This window comes from Balaenoptera ricei, chromosome 16, assembly GCF_028023285.1.
Source record: "Balaenoptera ricei isolate mBalRic1 chromosome 16, mBalRic1.hap2, whole genome shotgun sequence".
NCBI classification, from domain to species: domain Eukaryota; kingdom Metazoa; phylum Chordata; class Mammalia; order Artiodactyla; family Balaenopteridae; genus Balaenoptera; species Balaenoptera ricei.
The window spans coordinates 85,119,035-85,146,963 of NC_082654.1; the positions used below are offsets into that span (position 1 = coordinate 85,119,035).

Consider the following 27,929-nt stretch of genomic DNA (forward strand, 5'->3'; position numbering starts at 1 on the left):
AGAGGCGCACACCATCTCATGTTTACGATGCTCGGTAAAGGAGACGTACTTAGTATCCATGCTATTGATCATCCATCGCTTGACAATTCACCCTGTGGCTCTGCCCTTCACTGACCTTCTTGGCACACTCTGCCCCAGTTCTGCTCGGCCTCTAGGACTCTCTAAGTCTCAAAGATCTGTGTCCAACGTCAAAATCCCTACGCAGCTGACTTGGCATTATACAGCCTCCGCTGGTCATTTATCCAAGTAACTTAACAAGAGTGAAAGATCAGGGCTACGATGCATTTACATCTAAGGAGTAAATGGTGATCCCCCAATACAGCCACGTTAGAGTGCTGGGCTTGCGCATTTGGGAGTATAAAGGGAGCTGGGGGCCACACTTTCGAAACTGCTTCGACCACAGCATCGCAAGGTAAGTGCTCACAAGTGCCCGCTTTTTTGCTCCATGTAGCTGTGATTATACCTGATCAGGTTACCTGGAGAGGAGAGAAGGCAACACAGCAGCCTTTGCTGAGGGCCTACTAAGCGTAAGGAACTGTGTTAAGGGCAATATGGGAGACAAGATGGCGAGGCCTTTCAAGAAGCTTCTACAAAGAGTAAAAAGACAAGAATATAAGCAATTATGACACACACACAAAAAAAAAAACTAACCTGCAGGATATAAAGCTGAATATAATACGTGCTTACCCCTCTAATTGTTTAGGTCAGTATTATAATTGCAGTTAGCAAATAAACATGCTAATTTGTGATATCTCTTCTGTGATTGCCTTGAAGTATTATTTGAAATTTTTGTGGTTGGTTATGTAAAATTTTTCTTATGTCAGGATTTCTGGGAGATGATTGCGGGAAGAAATTCTCCCACGCATTTGATCCATCTCAGAATGCATCCTCGTTTGCTTATTAATGACCAGTGTCCAGACTGCTCATTCATGGCATGCCTTGTGGACTGCGGGCTGGGTCGTGTCTGACACTGCAGGAGCGTCCCTCAGAGGGGTTCTGTAGCTCTAGGAGCTTGCGATGCTTCGATTTCTGGCCACCATCTTCACCAGAATACCTTCTGTCAGACATTCACAGGGTTAAGAGAAACCTTGGGGATTTTCTGGTCCATCTGTCTCATTTACAGAAGGAAACCAAAGCTCAAGGAAATTACAACAGCTACTTTACAGAGCTGGCGTTAGAAAACCGAGGTTCTCCCTCCAAGTGTGATTTCGTTTAAACCAAGGATCCAGAATATGACACTTAATCATTTAATCTTTTCCTGAGAAAGTTGTGAGAAATTTAGGATATAGCTGGAGATTATTAGAGACTCATAAAAGGAAGAGGCCAAGAATACACGACCAAAGTAGGAAAGCAAGTGTTGAAATGTCTCTTCCTGCCTAAATGGTATTTCACGACATGTTCCCCAGGTTCCATAAAAGTACTGTGTGGTAAATGGGAAGTTTAAGTTAAATTTGATATTGAAAATTATTCAGACTCTTACGGTATCCTGAGATCTTCATGTAGGTTATCAACTTCTGGACTGAGATTCCTTAGTCCCAAATAAGTTATCAGCTACCCTACCTTCATCTTCTCCAAGAGAATATAGGATATTTAAGAGCGTGCCCTTCCTAGACCTCTTAAAGAAGTCTTACCCATAATTCACAACTTTTCTCTCATTGCCAAAGAATTCAACTTCTGGTCTAAAAGCATCCAAGTTACAATCCGGATCATTCCCCTCCCTCCTTCCTTTCTTTTTTGACCCCTCACGGCCCCCTACCCTCAGCCGGAAGCATCATCTCTCTATGTCCCCATAACACTTCATTTAGACGCTTACAGAATTTGTATCATTCTTCCTTGTTCAAAGATTTATTTGAGGGCTTCCCTGGTGACGCAGGGGTTGAGAATCTGCCTGCCAATGCAGGGGACACGGGTTCGAGCCCTGGTCTGGGAAGATCCCACATGCCACGGAGCAACTGGGCCCGTGAGCCACAATTACTGAGCCTGCGCGTCTGGAGCCTGTGCTCTGCAACAAGAGAGGCCGCGATGGTGAGAGGCCCGCGCACCGCGATGAAGAGTGGCCCCCGCTTGCCGCAACTAGAGAAAGCCCTTGCACAGAAACGAAGACCCAACACAGCCAAAAATAAATAAATAAATAAATAAATAAATAAATAAATAAATAAATAAAAGAACGTGAATTTAAAAAAAAAAAAAAAGATTTATTTGAGCATTTCTCTTAACTGTTCCTAAATTTTGCATTCGTTTAGGGTAGAGAGTGTCTTTATCCTTTTTTATACCCCCTTAAGGAGCTGACATGGTACTTTGCACACACAGAAGATACCCAAAAAAAATGTTAATCAGTGCTGTAATTACCCAATTATTTAAAGAATGATGACTTAACCGAAGGGAAAAATGGAAAATGTATTTCCATCCCACACCATCCACTGTGTACTATTTAAATGTAGCTAAACTTAGAAAAGTACAATTTCTAGATTTATTTAAACTCTTCATAGTTCATTTGTTCTTTGTTTTGTTTAGTTTTGATTTCTGGACTCACTCTCTCAGAAGCCACTTCATTCCTGAAGGACACTAACCATTGCTTTGGAAACCAAGAAGGTAAGAGTCACTGTCATCTTGATTGGGAATACAATAATTGAAATTAGCAAACAGTGTTTTACACATTCTCATTCTTGCCACACTCATAGGAATCTGAAACTGATGAAATTAAAATCCATTACTTAAGTATTTCTAAAGGCAGATTACAAAATATGCAGCTAAGGAAGCAGGTCTTCCCAAATTTGCTCATCACACTAACAGGAATAAAACACACTGCAGAACTTTGACACACAAGCTCCAGGTCAATATACTTAGGTTGGCCCCAAACATGATGTTCGTAGGCTCAAGATTCAGTCTTCACACAAGTCTAACTTTGCTGTTTTTTGAGCAGAGGCCGCACCCATGAATCCCCTCAGCTGTGTCTTTACTCACAAATGATGCTGAGAGAATAAGGAGAAATGGATTCAAACCTATGTCCACTGTAGTAATAAAAAAAAATTACTCCCCCACCTCAAGATTTGTGTTTATTGGAAGTAATTCTAGATGAATTAGGACCAAGGAAACCAAAGTATAATTAAGTCATGACCACACCATTGCTGACAAGATGCAGTAGCTGAGAAATTCCCAGGAGAGGGCTGAAAGTTGAGAGCAGTGTCATAGCGCACTGACAGCAGTAAGAGGGGTTGGGGAACACTCAGAAGGTGGTGCTGGAGGTCAGGGAGACTGGGATGGCCATCCCCATTGGAAGACCCCTAAAGACAGGAACAGAGGGGATGGTTGGAGGGACACAGCTGTGTAGGGCTGGAAGCAGGTCAAGCTCTCAAAACCAAGAAGCAGATAATTAGGGGACTTTCTGGGGGTAGAGTTTCCAGGGACACCATGAGTCATGCCAAGAGAGTTGGATGAGATCTAACAAGGGAAACTTTTATCAGCCAAGAATACATGGTTTTAGCCCTGGGTCCCAGAGTACAGTTGTATAAATATGGGGACAAGATCTGACTTAGCAACCGGACGCACACAGCGTGCGTTGAGGGGCTTTGCTTGACAGTGAGTGGTGAGCCATCGGTGTGAGGAGGCTGCCAGAGGGCAGTCACCACCTCGGGCATGACACCTAGGTCAGGAGAGGTGAGGGCACATGCTGATGGAGGACAACATGTGGTCTGGATATCACACTTAAGAGATTAACAGGAGTGAGCTCACTGTGATGGTAAAGGAGATGCAGAAGCACATCACGGAAGAAACAGATGAAGACAGCACTGGGGCTACTTAGCCTGGAAAAGAAAAAGCTAAGGAGGGACTTCCCTGGAGGTCCAGTGGTTAAGACTTCGCCTTCCAGGCTCAATCCCTGGTCGGGGAGCTAAGATCCTACATGCCTTGCAGCCAAAAAACCAAAATATAAAACAGAAGCAATACTGTAACAAATTCAATAAAGACTTGAAAAATGGTCCACATTAAAAAAAAAAAAAAAAAAAAAGCTAAGGAGAACCCAGAGCAGCCATCAAATGGGTGAAGAGTTGTCTTGTGGGGAGAAAGTTTGAACTCTTTCTGTTGTTACCAAGAGCCGAAAGGAGGATCAAACATCCTGAAGTCACAGAGAGCCAGATTTCAGTTTAAAGCAAGAAGTATCTTTGGCCTGCAGAAACTACCCCAAATGATTTTCCAAAATTTTCAAAAGGGAAAAAAGTCATCTTGAAGGCATTTGAATAGGCTGGACAACACATTTGCAAGAATATCGCTGAGACAACTCATGCATCATCTAGGCAGTAAAAGTAGGAGATACTGGATTCTGAGTCATGGTTAGAGCTGTGGGTGGAAGAAGAAAAATCTTCCCCTCAACACACGCAGTGACTTGAATCCCAGACGGAAAGTCTTGTTTTTCTAAGAGACCTAAAGGTATAGTTTGACCATGAGTCATTGTAGTCTTTCCCCAACTTCAGACTTCATTCTTATACTACTATCACAAATTTTGCAATACCCATTTAAGACCAGTACTGCTAATTCACTTAATATTTTGATTTACCTTGATTCCTTTTTCTTCTTAGATGTGTTTCTCAAAGTTAGCCTATATGCTTGCTATGAAAGTCTGGACCGTCTATCTCAGCATCAGCTGAGACATTTAGATATTCAAAATCTCAAACTCTACTCCAGCTCTGCTGAATCAGAATATCTATTTCAACAAGATTCCCAGTTGGATTCCTATGCCCACCAAAGTTTGAGAAACACTGCTTTATATCACTACTATAAACAGATATTTCACTGTCTCTAAGTCGTTAGCACATATTATTCTATTTTATTCTAACTTTCTTCACATTTTCACAAAATATTATCTCTAAACTTGGGATGCATCTTATAATCAATGAAAGGAGTACTGTAATTAGCAGGGTGTTTTCCTTTATTAGTGGGACACAAAATAGGTTATCTTACAATCGATGGCATCTTACATTTTGCTAAAATAAGGTAATAGACTTTAATATAACTATTAAAATTAAGAAAGAGTTGCCTAAAATCATTTTGTATTGGACCATTGGGACTATGCCATGGTTTTGGAAAGAGTGGCTTTATAAAAGCAAAATAATGCTCCCAAACATCACTGTGTTTGAGGCCCTTGAGAACAATTCAGTTTCCTCAGTCCCAACCACAGAGATTCTGTTGCAGATGATTTTGATGTGGATCAACTTTCGACACTTTGGGTAGCAGGCTGAACACTAAGTCAAGCTAAATGACATCAGATCATACACTTGCAGCCTGATGAGATTCCCTCACACTATAGTGCAACCATTCTCAAACTGTGGCCCATGGATCCTTGGAGATTCCTAAGAACTTTTCAAGAGGTACATGAGGTCAAAACAATTTTCATAATACCCAGATGCCATGTGCTTTCTTCACTGTGTTGACTTAATGATGCAAAAGCAAGGATGGATAGACGATCTGACACTTTATTACAGATCAAGATATGGCACCAAGCTGTACTAATAGTCATAGTATTCTTCACAGCCATACACTGACAGTGAAAAAGAATTTTTTTTTAATTTAAAAAGCCAGCTTCAGGACTTCCCTGGTGGCACAGTGGCTAAGAATCCGCCTGCCAATGCAGGGGACACGGGTTCGAGCCCTGGTCTGGGAAGATCCCACATGCTGCGGAGCAACTAAGCCCGTGAGCCACAACCACTGAGCCCGTGTGCCACAACTACCGAAGGCCACACGCCTAGAGCCCGTGCTCCGCAACAAGAGAAGCCACCGCAATTAGAAGCCCGCGCACCGCAACGAAGAGTAGCGCTCGCCGCAACTAGAGAAAGCCTGCACGCAGCAACAAAGACCCAACGCAGCCAAAAATAAATATAAATAAATAAATAATTTTTTTAAAAAGCCAGCTTCATTGAAAAATAACCTAAAATTTGCAGCAGTGGAGAGTATTAATTTGATTACATCTCAATTTTATCCACATCTTTATAATATTCTACATGATCAAACAGGAAGTCCATGAAAAGCACTCCTTTTGCACACTGGACTTTGACATTTGTCTCAAGGAAAAACACATGTGCAGTTGTCTGAGTTGCAAGATGAACCTGCCACTTGATTCATGAAGCACCATTTTTACTTGAAAGAATGACTAGAGGACAAACTATTGTTTCTCAGACTTGTATATCTGGCACACAGTTTCTCAAAAAACAGTGAAGTGTGTTTACCCTTTCAAGGAAAACTACTGACAGTAATTTTTACTAATGATATAGTTGAGTTTTCAAGCAAAAATTAAAACTTTGGAAGACTTGTATCTACTATCATTAGCTTGACAACGTCCTAATATTTGAATTTTCTAATGAGATCAGTACTGATATTAATGATTGTGATTTTTTATACTGTATAATGAAACGTGCCAATATTTGGAAGTTCTGTATAATTCAGTGAACAATATTTTCCAAATGATCAATGTATGATGTTTACACATGGGTAAAAGTTTCATTCAAAGTTCAACACAGACCAACAGATCATAATGTTTGTTGATATGGTTTCAGATTCCACATTGCAACTAGCCTTTAAGGAACTACCACAGAAACTACCACGTGTCAAGTTTTGGTGTAGTATCTAAAAAGAATATCCGCAATTATTTGAAAGGGTAATTAAAATACTCTTTCCTTTTCCAAATTATATATCTGTGAAAGATTTTCTATATCTACTTTAACCAATAAACAAACAAAAAAAAAACTAAAAAACCATACAGCAACAGACAGAATAGAGAAGCAGGCATGAAAATCCATCCATCTTCTACTCAGCAGACATTAAAGTGAGTTGCAAAAATGAAAAACAATGGTACTCTTGCCACGAATTTTTTTGTTTTGGAAAATATAGTCATTTTCATAAAAATATGTCATTAATGTTAACATGCAATGAATTTGATAGGAACTTTAAATGAATTAGATTTTCTCAATTTTGACTTCTAATACCATAAATATTGGTAGATATGACCTGCATAAACCAAACTCACTGGGTTCTCAATGGTTTTTAAGAGTGTGAAGGGGTTCTGAGAAAACAAAGCTTGAGAACTGCTGCTGTCGTAAAACTCACTTAAGCCACAAAAGTAGGGACTATCTTCACAGATGAGGAAACAATATGGATGAATTCTTCCTCTCCACCAGGCAGTAACTGAGAAAATTTAAACTGCATGAAGCCTGCAAGCCAGAGGTCCTCTTTGTGGTGCTATATTGAGTTCCAATCTCTTAACTATGAAAACTTAACCACGAGCACACAGATGGTTCAGCAGAGCTGCTGGCCAAAGTAAAATCGAAATGCAACTTATCCTGAATAAGATCCAGAGGGAAGCAGTTGCTCCTCTTTCTGTAGGACTAGATCCCCCCAGAATCTCAAGGAGGGATATTGAAACAACAGTCAGTTACCAATGAAGAGTAATTTCATAAAGTGTAAGATTGAGGGCGGGGGAAGTTCCAAGGGACAACCATAAAATGTTCAATTTTCCCACTTCTAATAGGAAACATAAAAGGCTTTATTCAAAACATATGACCTATTTCTTAAGAGAGATATGGGGATATATGTGTGTAATTGAACTCCATTTTATGGTCACTTACAGAAGAATGTATGGAAAAGAAAAAGCAGAGAAAGAAAGGGAGAAGGGGAAGAGTTGTGGGGAAAAGAAGTAGAGGGTCAGGAAGGATACGGGAAGAGGTCCAGAGGGAACAGGAAAAGCAAATGCAGATGAGGAAAAGGAACCAGAAAAGTCACACAACCTGCAGGGGCCTTAGAAATGAGCTAGGCTTGCTTCTTCATTTTAAGTGAGATTAGTGGCCCAAAGAAGTTAAGTGGTTTGACCAAGTTCAGTGCCAGGACTTTAAGCCAAATTTTCTAGCTTCTAAGCAAGGAAAACACATAAAGAGAAGGTCTGTGAAAGGGGATGGTTTGGAAAGAATTGACGGGGGGGATGAGCGGGAGGGTGGACAGAGAGAGAGAGGCAGAAAGATACATAAACACACCATACACGCACATGCACACACACACACACGCTAAGCAGTGAGTTCTAAAGCATTTATTTAATTAAACACTGTTTGTCACACCCCGACACTGCTACACATAACTAAAGTTTGGAGACCCCTGCCTTAAGCCCAGTACTTCTCAACTCTACTATGCCTAGAAATCACCTGGAGATCTTGTTAAAGTGCAGATTCTGGTTTTGTAATGCGGGGTGGTTCTGAGATTCTGAATGTCTAACAACTCCTCGGTGATGCTGATGCAACATGTTCAAGGACCACTCTTGGAGTCAGAAGGCCCTACACCAGCAGTTCTCAGAGTGTGGTCCCTGGACCACAATGATGAATTCACCATCAGCTGATGAATGCACCACGAGCATTGCCTAAGAACTTGCTAGAAATGCATATTCTCAGGCCCCATCCCATACCTACTGAATCAGAAGCTCTGGGGGTGAGGCCCAGAAATCTGTGTTTTAACAAGCTCTCCAGGTAATTCTGGTGCATATTAAAGTTTGGAACCATTGCACTAGGCCATAATGTCTCCTATCACCTTGTTGCCTGTAATTGACTAAACAAGTGTGGCAGTACTTTATGTTCAAGTCATTACTTTTCACTGGGCTATCTGAACTTTCTACTAGGAATTATCAACACTCACCAAGAGGAACATCTCAATCTTGCCAACTATTCAGTTGGATTTCATGTCTGATGTCTAAAGGAAAAGATTCTCCTTGGATACAGAGAGTCTAAATTATACTCCCAGTTAAATGCCACCCATATCCCACCCCACTCCGTTCCCACAATGATAAAAATCAGTGTTCCCAAATCTGAGTAGTTTAGAGGAATTTTAAGAATCATGATACGGAAATGAACAAACCAAAAAACCTCAGCTCTCCTATGTCAAAAGAAAACCAAACTTTCACTTCAGGGTTTGGAGGAAGCGGTTTAGAAAGGCCACCACTGACAAAACGGTGCACTGTTAGTGGAGATGTAAATTTGTGCAGCCACTACAGAAAACAGTATAGAGATTCCTTTAAAAATTAAAAATAGAACTACCATATGATCCAGCAATTCCACTTCTGGGTATATACCCAAAGGAAATGAAATTACTATCCCAAAGAGGTACTCCCAGGTTCATTGTGGCATTATTTAGAATAGCCAAGACATGGAAACGATCTAAGTGTCCACTGATGGATAACTGGATAAAGAAAAGGTCATATATAATGGAATATTATTCAGCCATAGAAAAGACTGAAATCTTGCCATTGGCAACAGTGGACCTTGAGGGCATTATGCTATGTGAAATAAGTCAGACACAGAAAGACAGATCCTGTATAATCTCACGTATATGTGGAATCTTAAAAAACCAAACTCATAGCAACAGAGATCAGATCTGTGGTTGCCAGAGGTGGCGGGTGAGAGGTGGAAGAACTGGGTGAAAGGGGTTAAAAGGTACAAACTTCCAATTATGAAATAAATAAGTTCCGTGGTTGTTAAGTACAGCATGGTAACTGTAGTTAATTACACTGTGTTGTATATTTGAAAGTTGCTAAGAGAGTAGAGCTTAAAAGCTCTCATCACAAGGGCTTCCCTGGTGGTGCAGTGGTTGAGAGTCTGCCTGCCAATGCAGGGGACACGGGTTCGAGCCTTGGTCTGGGAGGATCCCACAAGCCGCGGAGCAACTGGGCCCGTGAGCCACAACTCCTGAGCCTGCGCGTCTGGAGCCTGTGCTCGGCAACAAGAGAGGCCGCGATAATGAGAGGCCCGCGTGCCGCGATGAAGAGTGGCCCCCACTTGCCGCAACTAGAGAAAGCCCTCGCACAGAAACGAAGACCCAACACAGCCATAAAAAAAAAAAAAATCTCATCACAAGAAAAAGAAACTGTAAGTGAAGGGATAGATGTTAAGTAGACCTAATGCTGTGATCATTTTGCAATATATACATATATCAAATCATTATGTTGTACACCTTAAACATATACACTGTTATATGTCAGTTACATCTCAATAAAACTGGTGGGGTAGGTGGGTAGGAAAGGCCACCACTGTGTCCTCAGGACTCACTGGACACATCCTCTTGTGTCTGTCTCCAGGCGACGCCGGGGTGAGCAAGAAGGGCGGGAAGAAGAAGGGCTCCTCTTTCCAGACCGTGTCCGCTGTGTTCAGGTTTTGTTTTTTGGCAGCTTCCACATTCGGTTGTATTTCTGCCCAGTGCAACGGCGTTTGCTAAGGTTAATGTGCTTCTTCTGGTTTGTGTCTCAGGAAAATTTAAACAAATTGATGGCCAATTCAAGGAGCACTCATCCTCACTTTGTGCGATGTCTCATTCCCAATGAGACCAAGACTCCTGGTGAGTAAGAATCCATCAGAACAGGACTCCCTGAAACGTATGCAAAATTCTGTGGGTGTGGGTGTGCGTGCACACGTGAGTATGTACATGTGTCTGTGTGCACGTGCATGTGTGTTTCCCTGAGGACAGGCTCATGAGAGCCTTTATCACTTCTCAGTCTATGAAATAGGGCTGCCAGATTTGGCAAATTAAAACCACGAGACGCCCCATTAAATTCGAATTTCAGATGAGACAATGAAAAATTTCTTAGTATAAATATGACCCATGCAATATTTGGGATATACTTATACTAAAAAAAAAAAAAAGCATTTACTGTTTCTCTGAAATTCAAATTCAACTGGGCATCCTGGGCATATTTTATCTGGCATCCCTACTATGAAATTATATCCAAAATATTATGTACATATATAGGTACATTAAATCCATACCTTTCATAAAATTCTTAAAAACCTTTCCCCCCAAAGTGAAGAGCCACTATATTTGGCAAACAATCAGCTTATGTGTTCCATAATAAAAACAGCATCAATAACAACTGTTTTCTGAGCCTAATGCAGTCCCATTATTATGTTATCTCTACTGTTTACAACACTTCACTGCAAGATAAGCATAATCATCTCCATTTTATAAATGAGAAAACTGAGAGTCAGAGACCAGGTATATAGACATAGAACACCATGTGGTACAGTAGACGTTTAACCATCACCAATCCTGGATTCACAAATATGGCTGAGTTTCAGGGCCATTTGTCACAAAGGAAAGAACAAACCATCACACAGACTGTGGCTATGAGGCAGCTCTCTCAACAGCCAAGCTGTTGAATCCCCAAAGGCTGGGCTTCTGGCATCAAGGTCCTGCTTCAGCAATGTTACAGGAGAGCAGAGGAATTAGATGATCAAGGAAAAGATCCCAGCTCCACCTATTACTGCCCAAGGGACCGCAGCTGAGTCCTTTAACTTTCTGGTCTATAAAAGGAGGATTAAAATGGCATTTTCTTTATGCATTCACTTAGTTATTAACTCATTTATTTATTGAGTGAGCACTTATAAAGTGTTGACTCATTTTGTAAATATTAACTCATTTAACCCGCCTTAGAGGGCTGTTGTGAGAATTAAATAAGCCAGTACACGTAAAGCATTTGAAACAGGTCCCATCACAAGAACAAAACAATTGTAACTATGTATGTTGACGGAGGTTAACCAGACTTATTGTGGTGATCATCTCAAAATATATACAAATATCGAATCAATATGTTGTACACCTGAAACTAGTAAAATGTTATATGCCAATTACACCTCAGTTTTTTTTTCACACACACACACTGTATTTTATTTTTACAAGAGATAGACTGACACCAAGCATCGTACATGGATGACCACAACAAAAGCAACAATGATTGCAATTACCAAACATGAAACACACTCATACTATGTCATAATATTGACATTCAGTCCAGTAATCCTCCACTGTAACAGCTCCTTTACTTTGCAGTGAAAATTGATTTGTATATTCTTTGCCTCTGAGTCCTTGTGGGATTTTTTTTTTAAATTCAGACAGAAAGTCACAAAAATTATACTCATCCTCATCTGTTCACTCAGTCCCATGTAATTAATTTTTTTGTTCATCTTGATCTTTTGTTAGCACTTTTATGAGTTCATCAGTTTTTCATTAGAGTTCTGAAAATGCTTATTCATTCAGTTCAGCTGTACAGTCAGTTACCAGAAACCTGTACTTGTCAGAGTCTTTTCCATGAATTTCTTGAAGATGAAACCCTTTTATAGGAACATATTTGCAAAAGCATCAGAGTACACCCAGAACTGTCTGTAAATGACAAGACTTAAAAATGACCACAGTTAAAGATCTGATGAAAGTTCATAATAATGCAGTTGACAAGAAAATTAGTTATTTCTGAGATATACATTTTAAAGTAATAACTAGGATTATGACTTATAACATTATACCAGAACATATAAGATTTTTAGAAATTTCATGTGATGTCTGAAACATTTATATTAACATATTGCCATACAAATAACCCAATGAAAGTTTAGTATTAGTTGTTTTGTTTGTTTGTTTGTTTATACTGCAGGTTCTTATTAGGCATCAATTTTATACACATCAGTGTATACATGTCAATCCCAATCGCCCAATTCAGCACACCACCATCCCCACCCCACCGCAGTTTTCCCTCCTTGGTGTCCATATGTCTATTCTCTACATCTGTGTCTCTAATTCTGCCCTGCAAACCGGCTCATCTGTACCATTTTTCTAGGTTCCACATACATGCGTTAATATACGATATTTGTTTTTCTCTTTCTGACTTACTTCACTCTGTACGACAGTCTCGAGATCCATCCACGTCTCAACCAATGACTCAATTTCAGTCCTTTTTATGGCTGAGTAATATTCCATTGTATATATGTACCATACTTCTTTATCCATTCGTCTGTTGATGGGCATTTAGGTTGCTTCCATGACCTGGCTATTGTAAATAGTGCTGCAGTGAACATTCGGGTGCATGTGTCTTTTTGAATTACGGTTTTCTCTGGGTATATGCCCAGTAGTGGGATTGCTGGGTCATATGGTAATTCTAATTTTAGTTTTTTAAGGAACCTCCATATTGTTCTCCATAGTGGCTGTATCAATTTACATTCCCACCAACAGTGCAAGAGGGTTCCCTTTTCTCCACACCCTCTCCAGCATTTGTTGTTTGTAGATTTTCTGATGATGCCCATTCTAACTGGTGTGAGGTGATACCTCATTGTAGTTTTGATTTGCATTTCTCTAATAATTAGTGATGTTGAGCATCTTTTCATGTGCTTCGTGGCCGTCTGTATGTCTTCTTTGGAGAAATGTCTATTTAGGTCTTCTGCCCATTTTTGGATTGGGGTGTTTGTTTCTTTAATATTGAGCTGAATGAGCTGTTTATATATTTTGGAGATTAATCCTTTGTCCGTTGATTCGTTTGCAAATATTTTCTCCCATTCTGGGGGTTGTCTTTTCATCTTGTTTATGGTTTCCTTTGCTGTGCAAAAGCTTTGAAGTTTCATTAGGTCCCCTTTGTTTATTTTTGTTTTTATTTCCATTACTCTAGGAGGTGGATCAAAAAAGATCTTGCTGTGATTTATGTCAAAGAGTGTTCTTCCTATGTTTTCCTCTAAGAGTTTTATAGTGTCCATTCTCACATTTAGGTCTCTAATCCATTTTGAGTTTACTTTTGTGTATGGTGTTAGAGAGTATTCTAATTTCATTCTTTTACATGTAGCTTTCCAGTTTTCCCAGCACCACTTATTGAAGAGACTGTCTTTTCTCCATTGTATATCATTGCCTCCTTTTTCATAGATTAGTTGACCATAGGTGTGTGGGTTTATCTCTGGGCTTTCTATCTTGTTCCATTGATCTATGTTTCTGTTTTTGTACCAGTACCATATTGTCTTGCTTACTGTAGCTTTGTAGTATAGTCTGAAGTCAGGGAGTCTGATTCCTCCAGCTCCGTCTTTTCCCCTCAAGACTGCTTTGGCTATTACAGGTATGTGACATTCCCCATCACTCCCCCCATCACAGGTGAGTGACAGCCCCCAGCTCTCTCCCAATCACAGGTATGGGAAAGCCCCCAGCTGTCTTCGCATCACAGGTGCCCGACAGCCCCCAACTCTCTGCCCATCACAGGTATAAGACAGCCCCCGGCTGTCTCCGCATCACAGGTATGTAACAGCCCCCATCTCTCGCCCCATCACAGGTGAGTCACCGCCCCCAGCTCTCTACCCGTTACAGGTGAGTGATAGCCCCCAGCACTCTCCCCATCACAGGTATGTGAGAGCCCCCAGCTGTATCCACATCACAGGTGAGTGATAGCCCCCAGCACTCTCCCCATCACAGGTATGTGACAGCCCCCAGCTGTCTCCGCATCACAGGTGCCTGACAGGACCCAACTCTCTCCCCATCTGAGGTATATGACAACCCACAGCTGTCTCCGCCTCACAGGTATGTGACAGTCCCCATCTCTCTCCCCATCATAGGTGCTTGACAGTGCCCAGCTCTCTCCCCATCACAGGTGTGTGACAGACCCCAGCTCTCTCCCCATCACAGGTATGTGACAGCCCCCAGCTGTCTCCACATCACAGGTATGTGACAACAACTACCTTACTCCGCATCACAGGTATGTGACTGGCCCCAGCACTCTCCCCATCAGAAGTGTTTGACAGTCCCCATCTCGTTCCCCTTCACAAGTGAGTGAGAGGCCCAAGCTCCCTTCCCATCACAGCTGGGTGACATCCCCCAGCTCTCTCCCCATCCCCGGTGAGTGACAGCCCCCATCTCTCTCCCCATCACAGGTCTGTGACCGTCCCCAGGTGTCTCCAAATCACAGGTGAGTGACAATACCCAGCTCTCTCAGATTCACAGGTGTGTGACAGCCTCCAGCTCTCTCCCCATCACAGGTGAGGGACAGCCCCCAGCTCTCTCCCCATCACAGGTATCTGAGAGCCCCCAGCTGTCTCTGCATCACAGGAGCCTAACAGCCCCCAGCTCTCTCCCCATCACAGGTATGTCACAACGCCCATTGTCTCCATATCACAGGTATGTGACAACCACTAGGTGTCTACGCATCACAGGTATGGGTGAGCCCCAGCTCTCTCCCAATCACAGGTGTGCGACAGACACCAGCTCTCTCCCCATCACAGGTGAGTGATAGGCCCCAGCTTTTTCCCCATCACAGGTATGTGACAGCGCCCAGCTGATTCCGCATCACAGGAGCCTGACAGCCCCCAACTTTTTCCCCGTCACAGGTATGTGTCAGCTCCCAGCTTTCTCCACATCACAGGTATGTGAAACACACCAGCTGTCTCCACATCACAGGTATCTGACAGCCCCCAGGTCTCTCCCCATCACAGGTGTTTGACAGTCCCCATCTCTTTCCCCATCACAGGTGTGTGAAAGACCCCAGCTCTCTCCCCATTTCAGGTGAGCAAGAGATCCCAGCTCTCTCCCCATCACAGGTATATGAGAGCCCCCAATTTTCTCCGCATCACAGGACCATAACAGCCCCCAACTCTCTCCCCATCACATGTATATCACAACCCCCATTGTCTCCACATCACAGGGATATGACAACCACTAGCTGTCTCTGCATCATAGGTATGTGTGAGCCCCCGGCTCTCTCCCCATCCCTGGGAAGTGACAGCCCCCAGCTGTCTCCCACTCACAGCAGTGTGACAGCCCACAGCTGTCTTAGCATTACAAGTAAGGGACAATCCCCATCTCTCTCCCCATAACAGTGTGTGACAAACCCAAGCTCTCTCCCCATCACAGGTGTGTGACATTCCACAGCTCTCTCCCCATCACTGGTTAGTTACAGCCCCCAGCTCTCTCCCCATCACAGGTATGTGACAGCCCCCAGCTGTCTCCGCATCACAGGTGCATGACAAACCCCAAGTCTCTCCTCATCACAGGTATGTGACAGCCCCCAGCTCTCTCCCCATCACAGGTGAGAGACAGCCCCCATCTCTCTCCTCATTACAGGTGAGTGACAGCCCCCAGCTCTCTCCCCATGACAGGTGAGTGGCGGCCCCTGCTCTACCCGTCACAGTTACGTGACAGCCCCCAGCTGTCTCAGCGTCACAGGTATGTGACAGTCCCCATCTCTCTCCCCATCAAAGCTGTGTGATAGCCCCCAGCTCTCTCCTCATCATAGGTGAGTGACAGACCGCAGCTTTCTCCCAATCACAGGTATGTGACAACTCCCATCTGTCTCCACATCACAGATGTCTGAGAGCACCCAACTTTCTCCCCATCACAGGTATGTGTTAGCCCTTAGCTGTCTCCGCATCACAGGTATGTGACAGCCCCCAGGTCTCTCCCCATCACAGGTGTTTGACAGTCCACATGTATTTCCCCATCACAGGTATGTGACAGCCCCCAGCTGTCTCCACATCACAGGTATGTGACAACGCCAAGCTCTCTCCTCGTCACAGGTGTGTGACCGTCCCCAGCTGTCTCCATATCACAGGTGCGTGACAAACCCCAGCTCTCTCCCCTTCACAGGTGGATGACAGCCCCCAGCTCTCTCCCCATCACAGTTGCGTGACGGCCCCCAGCGGTCTCCCCATCATAGGTGAGTGACAGCCCCCAGCTCTCTCCCCATCACAGGTATGTGAAAACCCCCAGCTCTCTCCGGGTCACAGGTGCCTGAGAGCCCCCAAATCTCTCCTAATAACAGGTATGTGACAGCCCCTAGCTGTCTCCACATCACTGGTATGTGACAGCCCTCAGCTATCTCTGAATCACAGGTGCCTGGCAGGCCACAACTCTCTCCCCGTTCCAGGTATGTGACGGCCACCACCTCTCTCCACATCACAGGTGAGTGACAGCTCCCATCTCTCTCCCCATTACAGTTCAGTGACAACCCCCAGCTCTCTCCCCATCACAGGTGAGTGACAGTCCCCATTTCTCTCCCCATCACAGGTGTGTAACAGCTCCAACTCTCTCCCCATCACAGGTGTGTGACAACCCCCAGCTGACTCCAACTCACAGATATGTGACAGTCCCCAGCTCTCTCCCCATCTCAGGTGCGTGACAGCCCCCTATTCTCTCCCCATCACAGGTATGTCACAGCCCCCAGCTGTCTCCCCATTATTGGTATGTGATAGACCACAGCTTTCTCCATATCACATTTATGTGACAACCCCAAACTCTCTCCCCATCACAGGGGTGTGACCGTCCCCAGCTGTCTCCATATCACAGGTGCTTGACAACGCCCAGCTCTCTCCCCTTCACAGGTGGATGACAGCCCCCAGCTCTCTCCCCATCACAGGTGAGTGACGGCCTCCGGCTGTCTCCCCATCACATGTATGTGACATCCCCCAGCTCTCTCTGCATGAAAGGTACCTGACAGCCCCCAACTCTCTCCCCATCACAGGTTTGTTACATGCGCCAGCTGTCTCCACATCACAGATATGTGAAAGACACCAGCTGTCTCCACATCACAGGTATGTGACAACCCCCATCTCTCTCCCCATCACAGTTGAGTGACAGCCCCAAGATCTCTCCACATCACAGGTGAGTGACATCCCCCAGCTCTCCCCCCATCAGAGGTATTTGACAGCCCCCAGCTGACACCGCATCACAGTTGCCTGACACTCCCCAACTCTCTCCCCATCAGAGGTGTGTGACCGACCCCATCTATCTCCATATCACAAGAGCGTGACAGCCCCAGCTCTCTCCCCATCACAGGTATGTGACCGTCCCCAGCTGTATCAGCATCACAGGTATGTGACAGTCCCCATCTCTCTCCCCATCACAGGTGTGTGACAGCACCCAGCTGTCTCCCCATCACAGGTGAGTGACGGCCCCAGCTCTCTCCCAATTACAGGTATGTGATAGCCCCCACCTATCTCCACATCACAGATATGTGACAGCCACCAGCTCTCTCCCCATCACAGGTGTGTGAGCGTCCCCAGCTGTCTCCATATCACAGGTGCGAGAAAGCTCCCAGCTCTCTCCCCTTCACAGGTGGGTGACAGCCCCATGTTCTCTCCCGATCACAGGTGAGTGACAGCCCCCAGCTCTCTCCCCATAACAGGTATGTGATGGCCCCAGCTGTCTCCCCATTACAGGTGCCTGACAACCCCCAACTCTCTCCCCATCACAAGTATGTGACAGCCCCCACCTATCTCCACATCACAGGTATGTGACAGCCACCAGATCTCTCCCCATCACAGGTGTGTGACATTCCCCATCACTCTCCCCATCACAGGTGTGTGATAGACCCCAGCTCTCTCCCCATCACAGGTGATTGACAGCCCCCGTCTCTCTACCCATCACAGGTGAGTAACAGCCCCCAGCTCTCTCCCCATCACAAGTGGGTGACAGCCCCAAGCTCTCTCCCCATCACAGGTATGTGACAGCCCCATCTCTCTCCCCATCACAGGTATGTGACAGCCCCCAGTTATCTCCCAGTCACAGGTGTTTGACAGTCCCCTTCTCTCTCCCCATCACAGGTGTGTGAAAACCCACAGCTCTCTCGCCATCAAAGGTCAGTGACAGGCCGCAGCTCTCTCTGCATCACAGGTATGTGACAGCCCCCAGCTCTCTCCCCATCACATGTGTTTGACAGTCCCTATCTCTTTCCCCATCACAGGTGTGTGACAGCCCCCAGCTCTCTCCCCATCACAGGTGCCTGACAGCCCCCAGCACTCACCCCTTCAGATGTATGTGACAGTACCCAGCTCTCTCCCCATCACAGGTGTTTGCCAGTCCCCTACTCTCTCCCCATCACACGTATGTGACAGCCCCCAGCTCTCCCTCCATTACAGGCGAGTTACAGCCCCATGCTCTCTCCCCATCACAGGTGTGTGAGAGCCCTCAGCTGTCTCCCCATCACAGGTGAGTGACAGCCACCCGCTTTCTCCCCATCAAAGGTATTTGACAGCCCCATGCTGTCACCGCATAACAGTTGCCTGACAGCCCCCAACACTCTCTGCATCACAGGTGTGGGACCGTCCCCAGCTGTCTCCATATCACAGGTGCGTGACAGTCCCAGCTCTCTCCCCATCACATGTATGTGACAGCCCCCAGGTGTCTCAGCATTATAGGTATGTGACAGGCCCCAGTTCTCTCCCAATCAGAAGGGTTTGACAGTCCCCATATATTTCCTCATCACAGTGAGTGACAGCCCTCAGCTCTCTCTACATTACAGATATGTGACAGTCCCCATCTCTCTCCCCATCACAGGTGTGTGACAGACGCCAGCTCTCTCCCCATCACACGTGAGTGACAGCCCCCGGCTCTCTCCCCATCACAGGTATGTGACAACTGCCAGCTGTCTACGCATCACAGGTGCCTGACAGCAACCAACTCTCTCCCCATCACAGGAATGTGAGAGCCCCCAGCTGTCTCCACATCACAGGTATGTGACAGCAACTAGCTGTCTCCGCATCACAGGTATGTGACAGCCCCCAGCTCTCTCTCCATTAGAGGTGTTTGACAGTCCCCATCTCTCTCCCCATCACAGGTGTGTGACAGCCCCCAGCTCTCCCCATGATAGTCATGTGACAACCCACATCTCTCTCCCCCTCACAGGTGCCTGGAAGCCCCCAACTCTCTCCCCATTACAGGTATTTGACAGTCCCCAGCTCTCTCCCCATCACAGGTGAGTGACAGTCCCCAGCTCTCTCCACAAAGCAGAGGAATGACAGCCCCCAGCACTCTCCCCATCACTGGTATGTGACAGCCACCATTGTCTCCACGTCACAGTTATTTGACAACAACTAGCAGTCTACGCATCATAGGGACCTCTGAGCCCCTGCCCTCTCCCCATCCCAGGTGTTAGACAGTCAACATCTCTCTCCCCATCACAGGTGTGTGACAGGACCCAGCTCTCTCCCCATCACAGGTGATGGACGGCCCCAGGCTGTCTCCCCATCACATGTATGTGACAGCGCCAAGCTGTCTCCGCATCACAGGTGCCCGACAGCCCTCAACTCTCTCCCCGTCAAAGGTATGTGACAGCCCCCACCTGTCTCCACATTACAGGTATGTGTCAGACCCCAGCTCTGTCCCCATCACAGGTATTTGACAGATCCCATCACTCTCCCCATCACTGGTGTGTGACAGCCCCCAGCTATCTCCCCATCACAGGTGTTTGACAGTCCCCTTCTCTCTCCCCATCACAGGTGTGTGAAAGCCCACAGCTCTCTCGCCATCAAAGGTCAGTGACAGCCCCCAGCTCTCTACCCATCACAGGTATCTGACAGCCCCCAGCTGTCTACGCATCACAGGAGCCTGACCGCCCCCAACTCTCTCCCCATCACAGGTATGTGACAACCCGTAGCTTTCTCCCCATAACAGGTATGTGACAGCCCCCACCTGTCTCCACATCACAGGTATGTGACAGCCCCCGTTTCTCTCCCCATCACAGGTGTTTGACAATCCCCATTGCCTTCCCCATCACAGGTATGTGACAGCCCCCAGGTGTCTCCACATCATAGATGCCCGACAGCCCCAACCTTCTCCCCATCACAGGTATGTGACAGCCCCCAGCTGTCTCCGCATCACAGGTGCCTGACAGCCCCCAACTCTCTCCCCATCACAGGTATGTGACAGGCCCCAGTATCTCCACATCACAGGTATGAAACAGCCACCAGCTCTCTCCGCATCACAGGTATGTGACAGCCCCCAGCTCTCTCCCCATCATAGGTGTTTGACAGTCCCCAGGTCTCTACCCATCACAGCTGTGTGACAGCCCCCAGCTCTCTCCCCATCACAGGTGAGTGACAGCCCCCAGCTGTCTCCGCATCACAGGTATGTGACAGCCCCCAGCTCTCTCCGTATCACAGGTGCCTGACAGCCCCCAACTCTCTCCCCATCATAGGTATGTGACAGCCCCCAGCTGTCTCCCCATCAAAGGTATGTGACAGGCCCCATCTGTCTCCACGTCACAGGTCCCTGACAGCCCCCAACTTTCTCCCCATCACAGGTATGTGACAGCCCCCAGCTGTCTCCACATCACAGGTGTGTGACCGTCCCCAGCTGTCTCCATATCACAGGTGTGTGACAGCCCCCAGCCCTCTCCCCTTCTCATTTGGGTGACAGCCCTCAGCTCTCTACCCATCACTGGTATGTGACAACCCCAAGCTGTCTCCACATCACAGGTGCGTGACAGCCCTCAGCTCTCTCCCCATCACAGGTAGGTGGCAGTCCCCATCTCTCTCCCCATCACAGGTGACTCACAGCCCCCACCTCTCTCCCCATCACAGGTGAGTCACAGCCCCCAGCTGTCTCCCAATCACAGGTATGTGACAGCCCCCAGCTGTCTCTGCACCACAGGTGCCTGACAGCCCCCAACTCTCTCCCTATCACAGGTATGTGACAGCCCCCAGTCGTCTCTACATCACAGGTATGTGACTGCCCCCAACTGTCTCCCCATCACAGGTATGTCACAGCCCCCAGCTGTCTTCCCATCACAGGGGTGTGACAGCCCCCAGCTCTCTCCCTATCACAGGTGTGTGACAGCCCCCCTTCTCTTCTGGCCACCACTCCCCCATTTGGCCACAACCTCCTCCTTCCCGATTCCCCACAAAATCCTCACATCTATTCTCTTTACCCTGGGACCCAAACTTCCCCAATGTAAGGCATAGTCACAGCCAAGCCTTGTTCTCGAGAACAGAGGCTTCGCCTGGCTGCTAAGCTCCGTGCTCTTCTACAGAACATATCTTCCATGGATTCTGTCTCTACATGGCTTTGTGTCCTTGATCCTGTCACTAGATCCCTTAGGATCTCAGACCGCTGTCCTACAAAACTAGACCAGACCCAATGCCCTCTAAAGCCCCTTCTATTTCTGAGACCATGATTCTATGTGTTTTCTCCACAGTAGTCTCCCCTGGTCCTCTCTGTGACCCTTTTGTGTACCGTGTGAAGGTTCAGGGTCATACAGGTGTTCTGTTGTTCCTCTCTCTGCATCTTCAGGTGAGGCCACACACCAGTGTCTTGTCGACACCTCCCCCGAAAGGTTTCCCTGTCTTTGTCCTCTCCTATATGAAGGTCATGAATGAATCACCAATCCCCAAATTCCCTGGCAAATGCCGGTGCTATCAGACAGAGCCTGTGAAAACAGCCTAAATCAAGCCTGTGCTTTGCAGAAGAGATTTCCGACTTAACCATGCAGATTGCAGAAATGAGCAAGAATCTTCAGGAATTGGAGAAGACCAGGAAGCGAGTGCAGCAAGAAAAGTCAGACCTCCAGGCTGCCCTGGAAGAGGTGGAGGCACGTGTCTGAGATGTGAAGGAGGGCGGGGCGCTGAGGAAGGGGACTAGACCACCCCCAGGGGCCCTTCCTGCAGGAGGCACTGGGGCTCCAATGGGAAGAATCCAGCCCCACCCCCGCCCTGGGGGGGGACCAGCTGCTCTCTGCTGCCTCGCCTCATGAGTGTTCTCTAGTCCATCGTATTTCTCCTATTGAATAAATAAACTTGTTCATTATGTCCTCAACGTCTTCCTCTCAGAAAGCAAGAACTCAATCACCAAACATCCTGAGAGCCAGCTCAGAATCCCTTAGTTTTAACAGAGAGTTATACACGGTCATCTTTGGCTGCTGGGAATTCTGTGTGGTCCAAAGAGTGCAGGATCCTGATGCAATCCCCAGCTTTGGCCAGTGAGGGGCGGATGCTTAAGAGGGTCTAGGGAAATTTGCAATATGCAGGATAACAGGAGAGCAATTCCTCTGTCTTTCTCTGTCTTTTTTGAGCAGAGGTTGGCTCCTGACTTATGGTCACTATTTAAAAAGACACAGTAATCAAAATTTTTATTAATTGAAAACGATGCTCTGTCCTTCTCAAGACATAAAATTGTTAACAACAAAGCTTCAATTCTAGTTTCATTACTAGTAACAATTTGGGAGCAAACTGTTTGACCTTTTTGAGTACTGTTCTATTTATTTGTAAAATGAGCCTAATAATACCCTTTTTATCCTAATGGGGATGAAAAACCTCATTCAAGAAGGTGGCTGCCCCCAGCAATCCCAATCACTCCTTTACTTTTATCAGGGTTCCTTGAAGCATGAAGAGGGCAAGATTTTGCGTGTCCAGCTAGAGTTGAACCAGCTGAAATCTGAGCTTGACCACAAGATCACTGAGAAGGAAGAAGAAATCGAGCAGCTGAAAAGAAAGAGCCAGCGGGCAGCAAAGGCCATGCAAAGCGTGCTGGATGCTGAGATCTGGAGCCGGAATGTTGCTCTGAGGCTGAAGAAGAAGATGGAGAGAGACCTCAGTGAGATGGAGATTCAGCTGGGCCACTCCAACCGCCAGGTGGCAGAGACCCAGAAACACCTGTGCTCAGTCCAGAGCCAGCTCAAGGTGAGTGCACGGCCCCTGGAGGACCTGGCGGGACCTCAGCCTGCCCTGGGCTCCGGTCTCACCCCTGGTTTCTCGTGAAGGACTCCCAGCTGCATCTGGATGACGCCCTGAGGAGCAGCGAGTACCACAAGGAGCAGCTGGCCCTCGTGGAGCGCAGGAATGGCCTGTTGCTGGAGGAGCCGGAGGAGAGGAAGGTGGCCCTGGCGCGGACGGAGCGCACCCGCAAGCTGGCGGAGCACGAGCTGCTGGAGGCCAGCGACCGCGTGCAGCTCCTTCACTCCCACGTGTGTCCGTCCTCACTCCACTCTGGGTCCACCCTGGAGGCAGGCAGGACCCAGGCTTGATGGAGAGGAGTTCCCACCGCTCCTTCCAGGCTAGCGGTCAAGACAAACTTTCATTAGGCCTAGTTCTTGGAATAACTTGGTCTCTAGATGGACAGATTGCTGAGCTTTTATCTGAAGATAAAAGATCATGGGGAAATCAGAGCAAGGCATGACAAATTATTGCATAAAAGGGCTGGAAAAGGCTTCACAGAGGCAGTAACATTTAAGCTGCAAGCTTAGAAAATTAGGATTGTCTTTTGAAATAATTACTTTCAGGAAAGTTCAAGAATTCCTTGTTTCATTTCTTATTTTTTTGGACCACACCACATGGCATACGGGATCTTAGTTCCCCAACCAGAGATTGAACCCGCGCCCCGCGCGGTGGAAACACAAAGCCCTAATCACTGGACTGCCAGGGAATTCCCCCAAAATTCCTTGCTTTAAAAACTATTTTTTGAATTAGCCAAAAACTAGAAGAATACCAACCATATTGTTAGCATTTTGGGATCTCCTGTTCTAGGCTCTTGTGTCTATACATAAATATGATATTTTTTGTAAACGTGATCAATCCTTTTGCAACTTTTTTTCATTTAACAACGTCTTGTGAACATATTTCTATATTTTAAAATAGTTTTCTATGATACAGTTTTTTAATGGCAGAAAAGCAGTCCATTTTAGTTGTGTATTATGGCACATTTATTTAATCAGTCTTCTACGGTTGGATATTTTTAGACTGTTCCCAATAAAAATTTTTATGATTAGAAGATTGTATGACTAACTTCTTCATAACTAAATTTTCACATATATCCATGATTACTATTTCCTTAATATTCCTAAAAGTCAGTAACTTCCTGGAAGTATATATTCATGGTCAAAACAGCAAAGAAATTTATGATATGTTGTAAATTGGTCTTTAACAAAGTTGTCCCAATTTTTACTCCCGTGGGGAAAATAAGTGAGAGTGCTTAGCTATTATTATTTTTTTTTAATCTTCACCGATTTTATGGTTGAAAATGCCTCATTTTAAAAATTCTTATTTCTTTGATTACTAATGAGGTGGAACATTTTGTCGTATTTGTTGGCTATTTGTATTTCTTCTGGTGTGTCTTAGCTATTTGTACTTTTGCCCTTTTTTCGTAATGATTTGTCTTTTTTACATATTAAGGAAGGAACTATTTTTTCAGTAATGCACATTGCAAATGTTTCCTCGTTTGTCATCATCCTAACAACTCTGTACAATGTTTTGATCATGAGAATTATTTTTCATTTCACATAGTTATGTCAACCATTTCCTTGTTCCAGCACCTTTAACTAAATAATTTATCCTTCCTCAAATATTTGAATGTCCACATTTATCATTTACTCAATTCTTTTATGTACAATTCTCGGGCCTGTTTTGGGATATCTGTCTATCAAAAATGAAAGTCTCTTTAATTTTTTTTCACCTGTGTGAAAAATAAGAAATGGAACGTTCTCGAGCTTGACTTCTTTCCCCACCCAACCCTCTCCCTTCCGATCGTTGTAAGTGTCCAAATGTAGCCCGAACCTCTTATCTAATTTTTCTTGTAGAACACGTGCCTGATAAATACCAAGAAAAAACTGGAAGCTGACATAGCCCAATGCCAGGCAGAGGTGGAGAAGTCTATCCAGGAGTCCAAAAATGCAGAGGAGAAGGCCAAGAAGGATGTCACGGATGTGCGCTCCATTCTTTCTTATCAGAGATGCTGTCTGGAGATAAGAAAGGGGCTTCTACGCCGCCCCTTTGGGACCTGCAAGTAGGTTTCCTCTCCTCACCCCTGCATTCAGTCAGTGGTGGCTTCCCGGAGAGACGGAAGGAGACGGAGCCTCAGCAGAGGCAAAGTGGGAGGGGAACCATGCAGCATCAGCGGTGGCTGCGGCAAGGAGGAAAGCATCAGCGTGCCTAGTACCAGCCTCACAGCACCCTCCGTGTGCCCACATAGGAGGGGTGGGTGGCCCACTGATGCCTCTTGTGAACTTAACCAGGCGGCCATGATGGCCGAGGAGCTGACAGAGAAGGAGCAGGACACCAGCGCCCACCTGGAGCGGATGAAGAAGAACCTGGAGCAGACGGTGAAGGACCTGCAGCACCGCCTGGACGAGGCTGAGCAGCTGGCCCTGAAGGGTGGCAAGAAGCACATCCAGAAGCTGGAGGCCAGGGTGGGTCTCTCAATCTCTCTGAATCCGGAAAGTGAAAACGGCACTCCCCGATCCTTCTCTCTTCTTGTATATTGACTCCCATCCTTATCCTGTGGCTGGGGACAGCCACCCAATATCGTCAGTAGGTCCTGAGGTAATTAACATCCCCCAAGACTGACTATATAAGTATCTTTCTTGATTGTAGGTACGTGAGCTTGAAGGAGAGGTAGGTTGAAAGTGAGCAGAAACGTAATGCTGAGGCTGTTAAAGGTTTGCGGAAACACGAGAGAAGAGTAAAGGAACTCACCTACCAGGTAAGGGGAAGAGCTTTCTAGAATATCCAGACTTCCTGCACAAAGGGAAATTGAAAACCTGGTGACTATGTGGTACTCACAAATAGCTACATGTTAACTCGATATACATAAGGGGCAAATGACACAATCACCTATCACAGACCCTTTCCTAAGCTAGGAAAATCAGGAAGGCCTTTAGAAAATCGTGTAAGTGAGGAAAGAATACAGGTTTCAAAGACAGATAAACTGGTATTAGTCCTAGTTTGGCCTCTTACTTTTTAAACTCGGATAGGTTACCTAACACTCTCAACCTTAATTCATCACCTGTAAAATAGAATAAAAACATCTACTCACCAGAGTAGGGAGGTAAGGATTAGAGACATGTATAACTCTCCAATATAGTGCCTGCGCACAGTGGACATTTAACAAGAGTGGCTACTGTTAATACTATGAAGGAAGCCTCAGAGTTGACCACATTTACCCCAGGCCCACCTGCCATCATATCAAAGTGATTTACTTCACCACCTGTAGTGGGTTGATTTTGTTGGATTCAATGCAGACCATTTTTTTCAAACTTCCAGACTGAGGAAGACCGCAAGAATGTTCTCAGGCTGCAAGACCTGGTAGATAAATTACAGGCAAAGGTGAAATCATACAAGAGACAAGCTGAGGAGGCTGTAAGTATCTTTAAGCCCTTGAGGGAAGAAGAAAACTTCGTTGGGGGTAGAAAGTATATTAAGAGAATGTGTTAATGAGAAAGAAAGAGACCAAGTAAGAATATGTCATTCTTATTTTAAGAGAGAGGATATAAATATGAATTTACCCCCAAATCCTAATTATAGAATAAGACCTCAAGACGAGATATTTTTATTATTAAGCAATTTGTAGGGGTTGGGGGAAAAAAAGAAAATTCCAAATAACCCACCTTACTTGATAGCTGCAAAGAATATCCAGCAGAAAATCTAACACCATGATAAATATTCCTCTCCCTCTAGAAATGCGCAAAATCAATTGTTCCCAAAAGCCAAACAGAAATCTTTTACCCCAGCTGACTCCTTCCCTCACTACCACTGTCATCAGCAGGGACTTATCCCTGCACATTCGCTGTAGCAAATTAGGATGTGTTGGGAGATTCTCCAGCTTCACTTTTCCTGGTTGTTCCCCACTCTTCCAGACACAATGTAGTGGGTAAGAGGTAAGAAAAGGGAACACGAAAGGGAGAGGCACGAATGGTAGTAAGTGCAACCAACAAAGGGCATACTTTCTTCCTATCCCCATCCCCCCACCCGCAGCGTCTCTGTATACCAGAGTCAAAATATATGGCAAAAACACTTCAACTGGGATTTTCCCAAAGTTAGAATTTGACCTTACATTTACTGTCTAACCTCTGTGAGCAAGCGCACATGGGTCTCTTCCTCCTTTCCACTCAGTCCATACATCGTAAATAGACTGCACGTATACATGGGTTTGACATAATGAGCTCGTCTCTTCCATTTCAAAACTATTTCTTCTTTCATTCTTTAGAGTAAAAAATGTAACTGAAGTTACAAGTTCTGTCTGGATTTGAAATCAGATATGACAAACAAACCGTAAGAAGGAAATATCTGAGTTGAGGAAATAATCCTGTTTGTGACAAGTGCAATGAGAACCACAAAGTCTAACTCTCACAACTTTATTCTTAGGAGGAACAATCCAATGCTAATCTTGCCAAATTCCGCAAGCTCCAGCACGAGCTGGAGGAGGCCGAGGAACGGGCTGACATTGCCGAGTCCCAGGTCAACAAGCTGCGGGTGAAGAGCCGGGAGATTCACACACAAGTCAGTGCAGAGTGAACACATCTGCCTGATGCTGCCAAGGGGCTGAAGAAATGCACAAAATGTGCCATTTTGGGTCACTTGCTTTGTGATGTTTTTCTCCTCATGTTGAATAAATAAAAACTACAGTGAACTGATAAA

At 45.6% G+C, this 27,929-nt stretch overlaps 1 protein-coding gene across 1 annotated transcript; it reads left to right on the forward strand.

The window, feature by feature from the left end:
• The first annotated feature begins 302 nt into the window (after nucleotides 1-302).
• On the forward strand, nucleotides 303-27,929 carry LOC132351021 (myosin-8-like). The gene is given in 11 exon segments (XM_059900726.1): nucleotides 303-412; nucleotides 20,270-20,304; nucleotides 21,990-22,114; nucleotides 22,893-23,201; nucleotides 23,282-23,485; nucleotides 25,094-25,219; nucleotides 25,529-25,702; nucleotides 25,887-25,907; nucleotides 25,909-25,995; nucleotides 26,556-26,651; nucleotides 27,657-27,929. Coding segments are annotated over 11 exon segments (1,437 nt in total). The 3' UTR covers nucleotides 27,807-27,929.